The 12,380-nt window shown below is 42.6% G+C and overlaps 1 protein-coding gene across 5 annotated transcripts in view; it reads left to right on the top strand.

The window, feature by feature from the left end:
* The window catches only part of ICE1 (interactor of little elongation complex ELL subunit 1), a 36,090-nt gene that overhangs the window by 12,388 nt on the left and 11,322 nt on the right, over positions 1 to 12,380 (top strand). For 3 of the 5 annotated variants that reach the window (XM_086614892.1, XM_086614891.1, XM_086614894.1), the window contains 2 exons: positions 6,644 to 6,996; positions 7,596 to 12,326. In XM_086614892.1, coding sequence (XP_086471018.1) covers positions 6,644 to 6,996; positions 7,596 to 12,326 — 5,084 coding nt within the window. The remainder of the gene's footprint in view (positions 1 to 6,643; positions 6,997 to 7,595; positions 12,327 to 12,380) is intronic. The other 2 variants (XM_086614895.1, XM_086614893.1) reach the window with 2 other exon arrangements.

Raw genomic sequence — 12,380 nt, 5'->3', positions numbered from 1 at the left:
GTTAGTTTTCATATTCGTGATACCAAAAAACAAAACGTATGATTTGGTGATAGCTTCAATTTTGTAACATGATATTTAGTATAATGAAAAGTAATCTGAGTAGTTACCCACAGGCACGTTTGCAGCAAACTTGAACTGCTTTAACTTTTTCCTCTCTGCCCTCGGGAGTAATAGGTGCCTTGAAACCACGTTAGTATTTCTGTAGTAGTCTCTCCAGAGTGTGCTTAGTAATTTTTAATTTTTCTTTTATTTTCTTTACTGCTTTGGTTTTCTGTAGCTTGGGCTGTAGAGATACTGTCTGGGATGAGTACTGTGCCTTATCAGGAACTTTGAAGGTGAAATTCTGTCTCCCCACCCTATTAGTTCTTAAAATTTGCTACCAGTGTAGATCCCAATGAATCTAATTTCAGGCTGTGTTCCAGTGGAATCCACTTAAGAGATCCCAAAATATAAGGACCAGCTCATAAGCCAATTTATTAACTTCGTTCCACCAGTTTAATGCAGCAGATCGATGGCTTCAGCTCCAGAACTGAGCTAGACAGTTGTCCCATGAGTTTCTGAATGTCATTTCTTGATCAAGGGTCAATCAAATGACAAGAACGAGCTCAAGAAACTGAAGGGTTTGAAATATGAGTGATTTAGGGATATCAGGTGCTAGTGTCATCCCGTTCACCACAAGAGGAACTTTAGATGCCAGGAGTCCTGTCCCCTCTTTCCTGTTCACGTCTCCCCAAGGAGACGACAGTACTTTCACAGAAGGAAGCAATTGTCTGTAGCAGGCTCTCCTCATCAGTCCCTCTTCTGCTTTTGTTGGAGTGGCTAGATGTTACAGAAATACGTCTTACTTTCTGTTGCTTCGGGTTTGGATTTTTTCCTCTGTAAGCCCAGGACAGCCAGCTTGTTGTGCTGCCTCTCATGGAAGTGGCCTTGACCTTGGATTCATAACAGCAACATGCTTATGTCTGCAGATGCAATCTTTTAGCAAAAAAAAAGATCTTAATGAGTTTGCCCTAATTTCTTGTCACATGTTTTAACGGTTTCGTCTTGGAGAGCAGATCAGCTTGATGGTAGTGTTACTGAAGCATCTTTTCCAGAGAATGCCAGTTCATCTGTCTGCCTGGATCTTGCCTTTCAGAAAGATGCCTTTGGCTGGTTTCCTAGTGCCCTCAAGCGTGCTGTAAAATATTGAAAGCTTTGCTTTACAACCAGTGCCTTCTCCGTTCCACCGAGGTCGACATCTCTTTGAATGGCTTTCTTGAAGAATGTGTTCATGTATGAAAACTGTAAGACTCATCAGGCTTTCCATTCATACTTTTTCCAAGAAATGTGCCATTGTGAAAGCTTCATAGGACAGTGAGGTTTTGCCAAACTTAAATTTAAAAGCTTTTTTTGCTTGGTCTTGGTAGTATCATTACAAATCTGCCAGTAATAAGGTTGACTGTACCTGCAGCTGACCATCAGACCAATAACCTTAGGTTAATAAGATATTGCTGGTTTTTTAGACTTATGGAAAACTGTTTCCCATGTCATTTGAGCGTAAAGTCACCTACATTGTGAATGGGCATGTGAAGAAGTATTTGAAGAATCTTGCAGCCCAACGCTGAAGGTTTTGGTAATTTGGATTCTCCAACATACGCTGTTCATATGCAGGGTTGTGGTGAGAGGAGATGAGGGAAGATGGGAAGACCACATCTGGGAGGAGCTGAGCCTCTGGAAGTAGTATGTGTAATGGGGTTCTGAGCTAAATCTGGCCTACTACAGAGCTATACCCATCTTACCTGGTCTTCCTTTTCATTTGGGGATCCAGGATAGGGGAGAAGCTGCATATAGATGTGAAGAGCAGGGATGGAAAGGAGCACACTGAAGGTACCTTGGGGTCTGTTTTAATACCAGATAAAGAGATACAAGGCAGCGGTATTACATGTAAAATACAAAGATAAGACCAAATCATAGAATGGTTAGGGCTGGAAGGGACCTTCAAAGGTCATCTAGTCCAACCCCTCTGCAAGGAACAGGGATATCTCCAACTAGATCAGGTTGCTTAGGGCCTCGTCCAACCTGGCCTTGAACGTCTCCAGGGATGGAGCATCCACCACCTCTCTGGGCAACCTGTTCCAGTGTTCTACAACTCTCATGGTAAAAAATTTTTTCCTAATATCCAACCTGAATCTACCTCCCTCTATTTTAAAACCATTACCCCTTGTCCTATCACAACAGGCCCTCCTGAACAGCCTCTCCCCATCTTTCTTGTAGGCCCCCTTGAGGTACTGGAAGACCGCTATAAGGTCACCCCGGAGCCTCCTCTTCTCCAGGCTGAACAGCCCCAACTCTTTCAGCCTGTCCTCATAGGAAAGGTGCTCCAGCCCTCTTATCATCTTCGTGGCCCTCCTCTGGACCCTCTCCAACTGGTCCATGTCCTTCTTATGTTGGGGACTCCAGAACTGGACGCAGTACTCCAAGTGAGGTCTCACAAGGGCAGAGTAGAGGGGGAGAATCACCTCTCTCGACCTGCTGGCCACGCTCCTCTTGATGCAGCCCAGGATGCGGTTGGCCTTCTGGGCCGCAAGAGCACATTGCCGGCTCATATTGAGCTTCTAAATCCTAAATCCCTAAGGACCTGTGTGTGTTTTATGGTCCTGAGATTGAAGTCCATGGGATGTGAGTGATTTAAGAAGCAGACCTCTCGTCTATCTGTAAGACCACATGAAAATCTCTCGAGATGGCATCTTTTTCAGTAGTGTAGCATTGCACATTGTTACAGATATGCCGTGTTCACCCTAATTATTGATTTCATACGATGGGATGTGTGGATTTACTGTCTTGAGAAACAGAATACTGTCTGTAGCTCTAAAGAATTGCTAGTGTATGAAACATCCTGAAATTTGCATCATTGGAAACACTGAAAAATCGAGGGTTGTTGACAGGGCATTAGAAACTTTCTGTGGAGGGACTTTTCTTCGGGGAAATACTGCTGTTTGTCCTTGAGAAGCGCACAGTTGCCACTGCCAGGGATTTGCAGTCACTGTGCAGATCGTGATGAGGTTTTGCTGTAAAGCAGGAGAGATTCTGTGACTAGATTAATTCTTTGGATAAAATTTCCGACATCTTCATCTGGTCCTCCTTTTTGAGAGAAAAAAAACCCAAGACTTGTTTCAGAAAGTTGCTTTGTTGTTTAGGGTGGGGAGAGAAGAGGACGTTTTGAAACGGTGAGTTGCCCTGCAATGTGTGCAACGTGGACAGTCAGGAGCAAAGATTTGAGTTGTAAAATCCAATTTATTTAGTACCAAAGCAGCCAAGGTTAGCGTTGGATTACTTGTTTCATCTCTGCTCTCCTTTGTCCATTCTTCATCAAGGAAGTATTTCACAATAGTGTATGGTAGATTTTGATGGTGATTAGAGTAATCTTAGCCTTTTCTCAGATGTGGGAGAAGGCAGCAATAGAAGAGTTTGGAGCTACGTGGAGTAGATTCCAGATTGTAGATTTGAAGACAAAGCTTAACCATTTTGATAAGGGACATAATGAAAAAGAGGGTGATTCCCTGGATAAAGTAAAATTTGTCTGTGAAATATGATCTTTGACAGGATCTTTATGATGAGGAGGGCTTGATATCAGGAGGGCTTTTCCTGGACCTGAAGTTCAGGCCAAAGTGCCAAAGAGTTGGCTGTTTCCTGTGGAGAAGTTTACTATATCCTGAACCTTTCAAAATTGCTGTGACAACTCTTCCTACAGATAAAGGGGTAACCGTGACAAAAGCATCTAATTCCTGAAGAAATTCGAACCAAGTTATCAGGGACTGAGTTGGAAAGGGATGAGGAGAGAAGGACAGAGAATCTCTTAGTTATTCAGAAATTACATCCTTGATCCATTTCTCAGAGGGAACTTTTCAGTGTGTATCAATATTCTTGAGCTCCATATAGGCGCATGACAGATTTTGAGAGTATAGATAGGATGTCAAGCTCCTGATAATTTAATGCTGTTGTGTAGTTCACTGTGCAAAGTAGACTTCCCAGTTGTCTAATGGAAGTTCTTCTAGGGGCAAATTATGGAACTGTGTTTCTGCTCGCTTCTGTGTGGAGGAGGTCCTGAGCTTAGAACTGGTTGGCACAAAGGAGCGTGGAAGAAATCTAAGATATGATCTAATATTATATTTTAGAGAGAAACACCTTCAGAATTTTCTTTCTTTTCTTGGTTCCTGCTTGTGAAGGATCTCCTTTTCCCATGGATGGTCTAATGGTACTCGAATTGCAGAAGGGATCTAGCATTTTCTCGACAAGATGTAGAATGTCCTGGAAGTTTTATGTGACTGTAGCTTGTAAATAGCTTTATAAAAAAGTCTGTGATAACTTGTAAGATGCTGCTTTGGCCAGAGAACATACCAGAGCTTGCTTACCTCTGGGGAAAATGAGGTGGTAAGGCCCTTTAGGCTGAACAGAGTCTCTCTCTTTCTACTGTCCATTGCAGCAATTGAGATTTTGACATGGAGTTGCTACGTGAAGTGACTGAGAGGGATGTTAGAAATAGGGGTTTTGATCAGTTTTCCTACTGACTCCTTTAGTGGAGCCAAGGTATCAGAATCTCCTAAAGGTTATGGAGAGACAGATCTCTAGATCACTGGATTCTATTGATAGATAGGTGACTCTAGACAGATCTCTAGATTGACCTGTCGAATTAAATTAGTATTTTTGAATCTGGTACTACCAGTGATGCTGCTTCAGGAGTATCTTTGCAAGTTCTAGTAGTGGATAAGCACCGACAGCAATAATGAAGCACACCATTCTGTTTTGGTTTTCCAACAGGACGCAAGTTGTGCCACTTAAATCAATACATCCCCTGTTCAAAACCATTTGGTGCATGTGCTGTTCTTTATACCGTGGGGTGGTATTGGATGCACTCCAAATAGGCTTCATCTCTTGCTGGAATACTGGTGATTCAGTGTCCGTTAGTGTTGTGAGCACTGTAAACAGGATCACGCGTACAAACGTCATAGAAGAACCGCAAATACTACAGGGTTGGTTCTAGTTCCATGTGGCACACTGGGGTTTTGGGGTTGTTGGTTTCTACTGTTTTATTGGAGATAATATTTTCTTTTTATAAAATCACAGAATTTGAATTTCAGAAAACTGGGCCATCTTTTCACTGTTATAAGTATCTAGTGCAATTATAATCAATATTTAACTTCTTTGTCTCTACTGTTTAGGCTTTCCTGGGGCAATGTGTTTTGTCTGCATACATAAGGAATGGGTTACTGTGTAATAGTAAGAAATGTGATTTGAAAAGGAATGGAACAAAAGTACCGTGCAAAGAATCACTCAGAGCATTTGGACATGCTTTCTTGCTGCTAGAATAACTGTGTAGAACTCTACCAAGTTGACATCTCGAAAGGGTTGTCAGCTGCTCAGTGTCTTTCGTTGTCTTAGTGGTTTAACTCCTTTGTGCGTAGGTATTTTGGGGGGGAACTTCACTTCTAAGAAAGTTGTTTTTGTTTTTTTTTTTAAGGGTTCAGCTCTAACTTGGTCACATCATTAAAGACAAAATCTTGTATGATTAGACTCAATATTGAAATTTAAAGAAGAAACACTTTAAAAGCGTATGTGTATTAAATCATAAAATTAGGAATATAGCAAAGTGTTTACAGCAGGGTATAATCGTAACTGGCCTGCAAGTGCAGCTGCTGGCTCAAAGCTGCTCGTTGCTTAAAGCTGAGAATTACAGCCTGTGTGGGGGATGTCACTGCATGCTTGTCTTGCTTTTCCTGAACATCAGTTACTGGGCTAAAACTGAAATAAATCCTTGAGCTGTATGCACCTTCAGTCCTGCCCATTCCTGATAAGAAGAATTGAGAAGAGTAGTCTTAGTGATCAAAGTCAGAAAGTGGTTTGGGGAGGAGTTCTTTGCATATACATCTACTTCTTTCATGAAAAAAGAATTGTTTGTGAGTAACAGCATCTGATCTCTGTAAGGAGTGGTCGTGGTTTAACTGCCGCTGGCAACTGAGCACCGCAGAGCTGCTCACTTGCTCCCCCTCTAGTGGGATGGGTGAGAGAACCAGAAGAGTAAAAATGAGAAAACTCATGGGTTGAGATGAAGACAGTTTCATAAGACAGAAAAAAGAAAGGGAGATAATTAATAATAATAATCATAGATACACAAAACAAGCGGTGCACAATGCAGTTGCCCACCACTCGCTGACCGATGCCCAGCCAGTCCCCAAGCAGCAGCTGCTGCCCCCTGGCCAACTCCCCCAGTTTATACACCGAGCACGATGTCATATCGTGTGGAATATCCCTTTGGCCAGTTTGGGTCAGCTGTCCTGTCCTGGCTGTGGTCCCTCCCAGCTTCTTGTGCACCTCCTCGACAGCAGAGCGTGGGAAGCCGAGAAGTCCTGTACTTAGTGTAAGCAATAGTTAGCAACAGCTAAAACTTGAGTGTGTTATCAACATTATTCTCATACTAAATCCAAAACACAAACTGTAACAGCTACTACGAAGGAAAATTAACTCTATCCCAGCTGAAGCCAGGACATGAGTCTATGGGACCATCACTTGAAAAGATGGTAATGCATTCTTGTTACTATGATATATTTTTCTCTAGAAAGAAAAATAGGAAGGGAAAAAAATTCTTAACAATATTTTTGTGTCTTAGAAACTGTACAAATCCACCAAAAGGTCAGGAAGTGTGATGGCAAAACGCTACCTTGGTATTCTTCTATAGAAAGTGCTGGAAAGGAAAATTCTGTAACAGCCATGCAACTTAAAGGGAATACTGAGCCTTTTGGAGGTGACTGTGTTGAGAACATGACTGATGAAGAATGTCTGCACGGTGATGAGGATAAAGCTGTAGATGTGATACTACAGGCAGATGGGGCACACAGCAGTTCAGACTTCTCGGATCAGGAGCAGAAGGGCCCAGGTGGAGACGTGATGGATATATTGAACTGGGCCCGGCCTCTCCCGGCTCTACTTTCTCCAGTACAGCTTTCACCACTAACTACACAGGTGAGTTTCAAGATATGTCTGATTTGACACTTAGTCATATAATTACTGCAAAAATAATTATTTGATATTCCTGGGCTGCTTTTTTTTTTTTTTGAGCATCAGTATTACTTACATATGGACTGAAAAGGGCTCTGTGTGAGTGTTTAGATCCATATGGATACTTTTTTACCTTCTAGCCTATTTTGTGTGGAAGGGAGCAAAACATAATTTTCAGTAGTATATTTAAAACCAAGTCAGCCATGTCTCAACTGCTGTCACAATTTTTTTTCCCCAATGTTGCAGACTTACAGTCCCAACTCCTGTTGGGTATAAGCATGGCTTTCATAACAAAATTCCACAGCTTGAAAGTCAAGGGGGACCTACTCAAATGTTGTTTTCCAGTGATCTTAGAATGCAGGTAGGTTGGTAAAGAAGTCTCTGACTTTTCACAAAGGTGCTTTCTGTTTGCGATGAAGAACAATGATGGAAAAGGATGTAATTCTGTTGATCAGCATTAATCTCTCAAAACCACCGCCTGTCAGGGCCACTAGTGTGTTTGTTTAGAGAAATACGTACTGATACTAGGCTTCGTAATATTAACTTTATGTTTTTCATTAAAGGATATATTGTTTGGAGAAATCACAGGTTCCAGCGATGACGAAGTTGATTGCAGTGCTTCTGCAGTGGAGGATGTTTTACAAGAAGACCAAGTTCAGCCCCAGAGTTGTAATCTATTCAACTTCAACGAGGAGCGCAACAGCCAGAGCAAACCGTGTGAGCGTGGTCTTGATGCAGAACTCTCACGTAACCTGAGTTGGAATGAAAGGAATGTTGGTATTGGTCCAAAGATGTCAAGCGAGGAGGAGAGAGATGCTGAAACAAAGCAAGCTGAAGCTGCTGCTGAATTTGCAAACATGGAAACTAACACAGATTGTTGGGAGGAGAATTCTGAGAATATGGAAACTGAGGAGAGAGCAACAGCACACGAATTGGAAGCCATCGAAGAACACAAAGGAGATAGTGAGGATGTGCACAGTGAAGAGGGAGATTCTGTGTTACACAGTTTCAAGTCTCAGAATCAGGTGGAAAGATGTAGTGAGGTAGAGCGGACAGAGGAGGATGTAATCTTAATCAGAGCTGTTGATTATGAGGGGACACATGAAAAGCATGGTCAATTAATGAAAGAGAGAGATGGATTATCAGGAGAGAGAGAAACTCCTGCGGTGCTATCTGTTCCCCAAAATGTTACTGAATTGCCACCCGAGCAATGCATTGTGCTTCAAAGTGAAGATTCTGAGGAGAAATCTGATGTGTTGGTACAGAATGAAGTGGCTAAAAATGAAATAAAAAATGTAATCAAAGTAACCAATATGGCAAGTAATGTAGGGGAAAACATAAAACAAGTGATAGTTGGACAGGAAACAACAGCTGCAATACAGATGAAAGGACTCTGTGCAGAGGCAAACAATGAGAGAGAGCTCTTTGAAAATGTATTGTCCGATTCCAAGAGTTCAAAATCCTTCTGTGAAGTGGAGAGTCCTAAACACCTAATGATACAGTGTGATGGGGAGGGAACAACCACAGAGACTGAGACAGACACTGGAGCTGCTGAGATCTCTGCATACTCTCAGCACTCTGAGATAAAACATGACAGTGAAGAGAGAATGGAGAAACAATGTGTGCAAACAACAGAAGATGGAGTGGGCAGAGAATGCAAACCAGAGACTGTTAAAGTCTCTAGTTGTGACTTAGCTGTATCTGCTATTGAAGGAATCAGAAACTTATTGTCTATGGATGACATAGACAGAAACGTAGGTATGGAGAGCACTGCTTTGTCAGCCTTTCCAAAAGATGATGAACAGCTCAAAATTGAAGACACGAGTAGAACCAGACCTGAGACTATTGAACTGGCCATGAAATTAAATGGAGGAAGCGGTGTAGAAATAGCTGAATCGTTGGAGCTACCCCATAGTGCAGAAAATGGAGAATCAGTTGATATAAAGGAGGAGAGATATTTCAAAGGCAAACCACACCAGGGAGAAGAGGGTAGTAATTTACCACAGGGGAAGTCAGACTTGGAAAGTCTACTTGCACTCCCAAAGACCGCATGTGTTACTGATGCAGAAGGCAGTGTAGCTAAGTGTGAGTCCTCTGTGTTAGGTTTTATGGAAATAAAAGACGTAATAAACCAACCCCAAAACCTAGGTAGTCCTTCAGAACATGGGTTGTCCAAAACTCAAATCTTGAGAGTGTTTGAATCTCAAGAGACTGAATTCAAAGTGAATCCAAAAGATTTCAGAGAGGAAAGCGGTGAGCTGTTAGAAAATACCTGTGAATCTGTCTTAGTAGAAAGTAATTTTACTTCTCAGGCACAGTTTGCAACATCTCTGAACCAGTTCTTGGTAACTGAAAATGTTAAGTGTGCTGAAATAAAAGGGGAATTAAATAAACAAAGCAAGGAATTGGTGACTGAGACTTGTTCCAGTTCATTTAACCAGGAAGAGAATGTTGTGAAGAATAATAGTATTTCAGAGGCCATCTGCCAGCCTGCTTCAGAAATGGATTTTAATAGTGGCTTGGCTTTTTCTACTCAAGAGTACTTGGAGATGGGCTGTGTAAATACTGAAGAAGCAGATTCTCCTGTGCAAGTGGGAATTTGCTTAGAATCCACAATGCCTCCTGATACAAATTTCAGTCTTCAGGAAGTTGTCAGTTCTGTTGAAACTAATGTCACAGAAAGGGCTGCTTTTTCCTGTACATGGGAAGACAAAGGAGATGAAAGTTGTGTTACGGGTAGTGCATTCAGCTGTTCCTCAGAAAGCTTGGAACAGGGTACTGAGATCCTGTCTGCTGGAAGAGACAACACATGCAAAGAACTGGACTGCCCTGAGAGGGAATACATACACAAAAATGAAGTGAAAATTCCAGGTGAGAAGGAGCAGCCAGTAGATAAAGAATCTCAGGCATCTGTTAAGTCACAGATCCTGGATGCAAACTCTTGTAATAAGAATACTTTTCTCCAAAAGTTTGATCATCAAGAATCAGAATGCAGGGAGGTTAGAACAGATCCTTCTAGAACTGGTTCACTAAGAGCTGGGGAAAACAGCAAAGAATTGAATAGCTTTGAGGCATTTGGGGAAAATGCCGTAAAAAGGTCTAAAAATCATTCTGATATGCCAGAGCAGAGCAATGAGTCTGAAGAGAAAGACTGTTCTATACAAAAAGTTAGATGTGTGAAATGTTCGGAATGTGTCCCAATGTTCAGAAAGGAACTGAGAGCTTCCAGGGGAATTGCAGTGGAAACTGGTGCAGTTGTTGATGCTGATTACCAAGTATGTGACCATCATTCAACAACGCACCCAGGAAATACTTCGACAGTTAATCATCTAAAGGCAGACACTACGATGGATATGGATATGGATACACACTGTGAAACAAAGACCTCTCCAGATACTGCAAATGAGTTGTCAAGTGTGGTTGAGGAGGGTTGTCCTAAAGACTTAGCCTCTTGGAAGACAGAGTGTGTATTAGTAACCTCTGAAAATACTGAGGGTGCTAATCAATGTATGGTAGATTCCAACAGAGCTGGATGCATCATTGACAGTGAGGAAAGCCTGTCAAAAACTGGGACATCAAAAGAAAGCCCTGTCATGCCAAATGCTTCAAAAAACAGATTACCACCATGCCAGATGTTAACCAGATCCTCAGACACTTGCAGACTGGCTGTAAAAACCAGTAAATTAAATACAAGAATGTTAGCACTTGGCAATTTCTCAGAAGAAAACGATTCTGAAGAACCTAAGGCAAATGTGGAGCAAAGTCTACTACATGGTGTTGATACGGAGGTCTCGATGTCCGAAGAATATAATCACAATCCAACTTGCACTGCTTACCACGTCAGAGAAAAGAACACTGATGTTAACCTAGATGGTGGCAGTAGAAGAAAAAAAATTGGCAAGTATCTTCCAAGTCCAGCCCTATCTGATGTAGAGTGCAATTGCCACACAGTTAGGCAGCCGTCTGAGCCACAAAAACCAGTGTTTGAGAAGCTGGGTGTGTTGGAGTCAGAGTCTGGTGTGGACGTCACTCTCCAAAAGAGTGATAAGTTGAAGTGCCAAGAGCGAGAACCGTTGGAAACCTTGACTGTTTCAACCAAGACAGCTGCCCACGGAATGCATGCCAAACTGTCAAAGGGGCTGCTGCACGGTAAAAGAAAAACCAAGGCTCCCAAAGTTAAACCCAGTCAGCCAGTTCTTGCAAATGCTGATACTTCTGTGCCAACAAAATGCTCATCCGAGACTATAAATAAAATCAGGCAAGAGATGGGTCCTCCTCTGCCCCCCTTGCTGCTTCCTTTGGTTGCCACTCCTCCGAAAGCTGCGTGTACTTTGTCCCCAGCCATGTCTTCTACTGGTCGTGCCTCTTTGCTATCCCCTCTTGATGACTTGATATCCCCACTACATGAAACTCCTGTTCCTCCTCTCATGTCTCCGTTGACGGATACTCTGACAGTAAAATCTGCTCTTTTATTTTCTCCTCCCTCACCTTCAGAAATGGCAGCAGGTAGAAGGATTCGCTCCTCCCCTTTGAAATTCTGTACTTCCATTCCAAAGCACGCGCTTCCCGTCCCGGGAAGGTTTCCCCCGTTTGCAGCCGATGGTGCTGCTCCAGGTGCTCCTCAGGAGAACTCTGTGAAAATATTGGACACTATGTACCCAGAGCTCTCTGCAAGGGCAAGGACACTGAACATTCTGAAAGGCAATATTCAGCTTAATCGCTGTGCTTTCCCAAACAGCCAGAGTTTGCCAGGCCCCGTGACTCAGATAGGTGGGTTCAAGGCGATCGCATCTACCTCGACTGCTTTTGTTAAAACTGGGGGCAACGTGAAATCTGACAGTGGCAAAGACCAAGACAAGGATGGGCAAAGTCAGCAGTTGTTTCCAGGCTCATCAGAGCACCTCAAAAAGCGGACGCTGTTGCCAGTGTCTATGCCAAGAAGCGCAAAGAGACTGAGGTTGGACAGTGACCCCCCAAAGCTGGAGCCCAGTGATACCGCTGCTGTCAGAAAAGCTAAAAATACCGTCTCCAAAGCGCAGGAGGCTCCCTGTGACAAAGGCTGTGCCACCAGTGATCCAGCACGCAGCTCCAGTCTAGAAGCACCGCTGCTGGTGAACGAGGTTATTGATCCTGACTGCCCAAAAGTTTCTTTGGCATTGGCGAAAATCGCTGCGTCCTGTTTTGACTTGTTACCGGTTATCAAAGGTCACGTGTATGTCGGCAATATCTCGAAGATTCCAATAATGAGAGATGAAGAGAAAGAAGTTGTCTACGAATTTGGTGTAAAAAATAAGGTAAGCAGCATAATTTTTAATTTTATGTTTTAATAATGACTTCTGTGCAGATGA

This window comes from Tauraco erythrolophus, chromosome 7 (genome assembly GCF_009769465.1).
Source record: "Tauraco erythrolophus isolate bTauEry1 chromosome 7, bTauEry1.pri, whole genome shotgun sequence".
Classification (NCBI taxonomy): Eukaryota; Metazoa; Chordata; class Aves; order Musophagiformes; family Musophagidae; genus Tauraco; species Tauraco erythrolophus.
The sequence above is the reverse complement of the archived record's forward strand: the minus strand, read 5'-3'. Positions and strand labels throughout refer to the sequence as shown.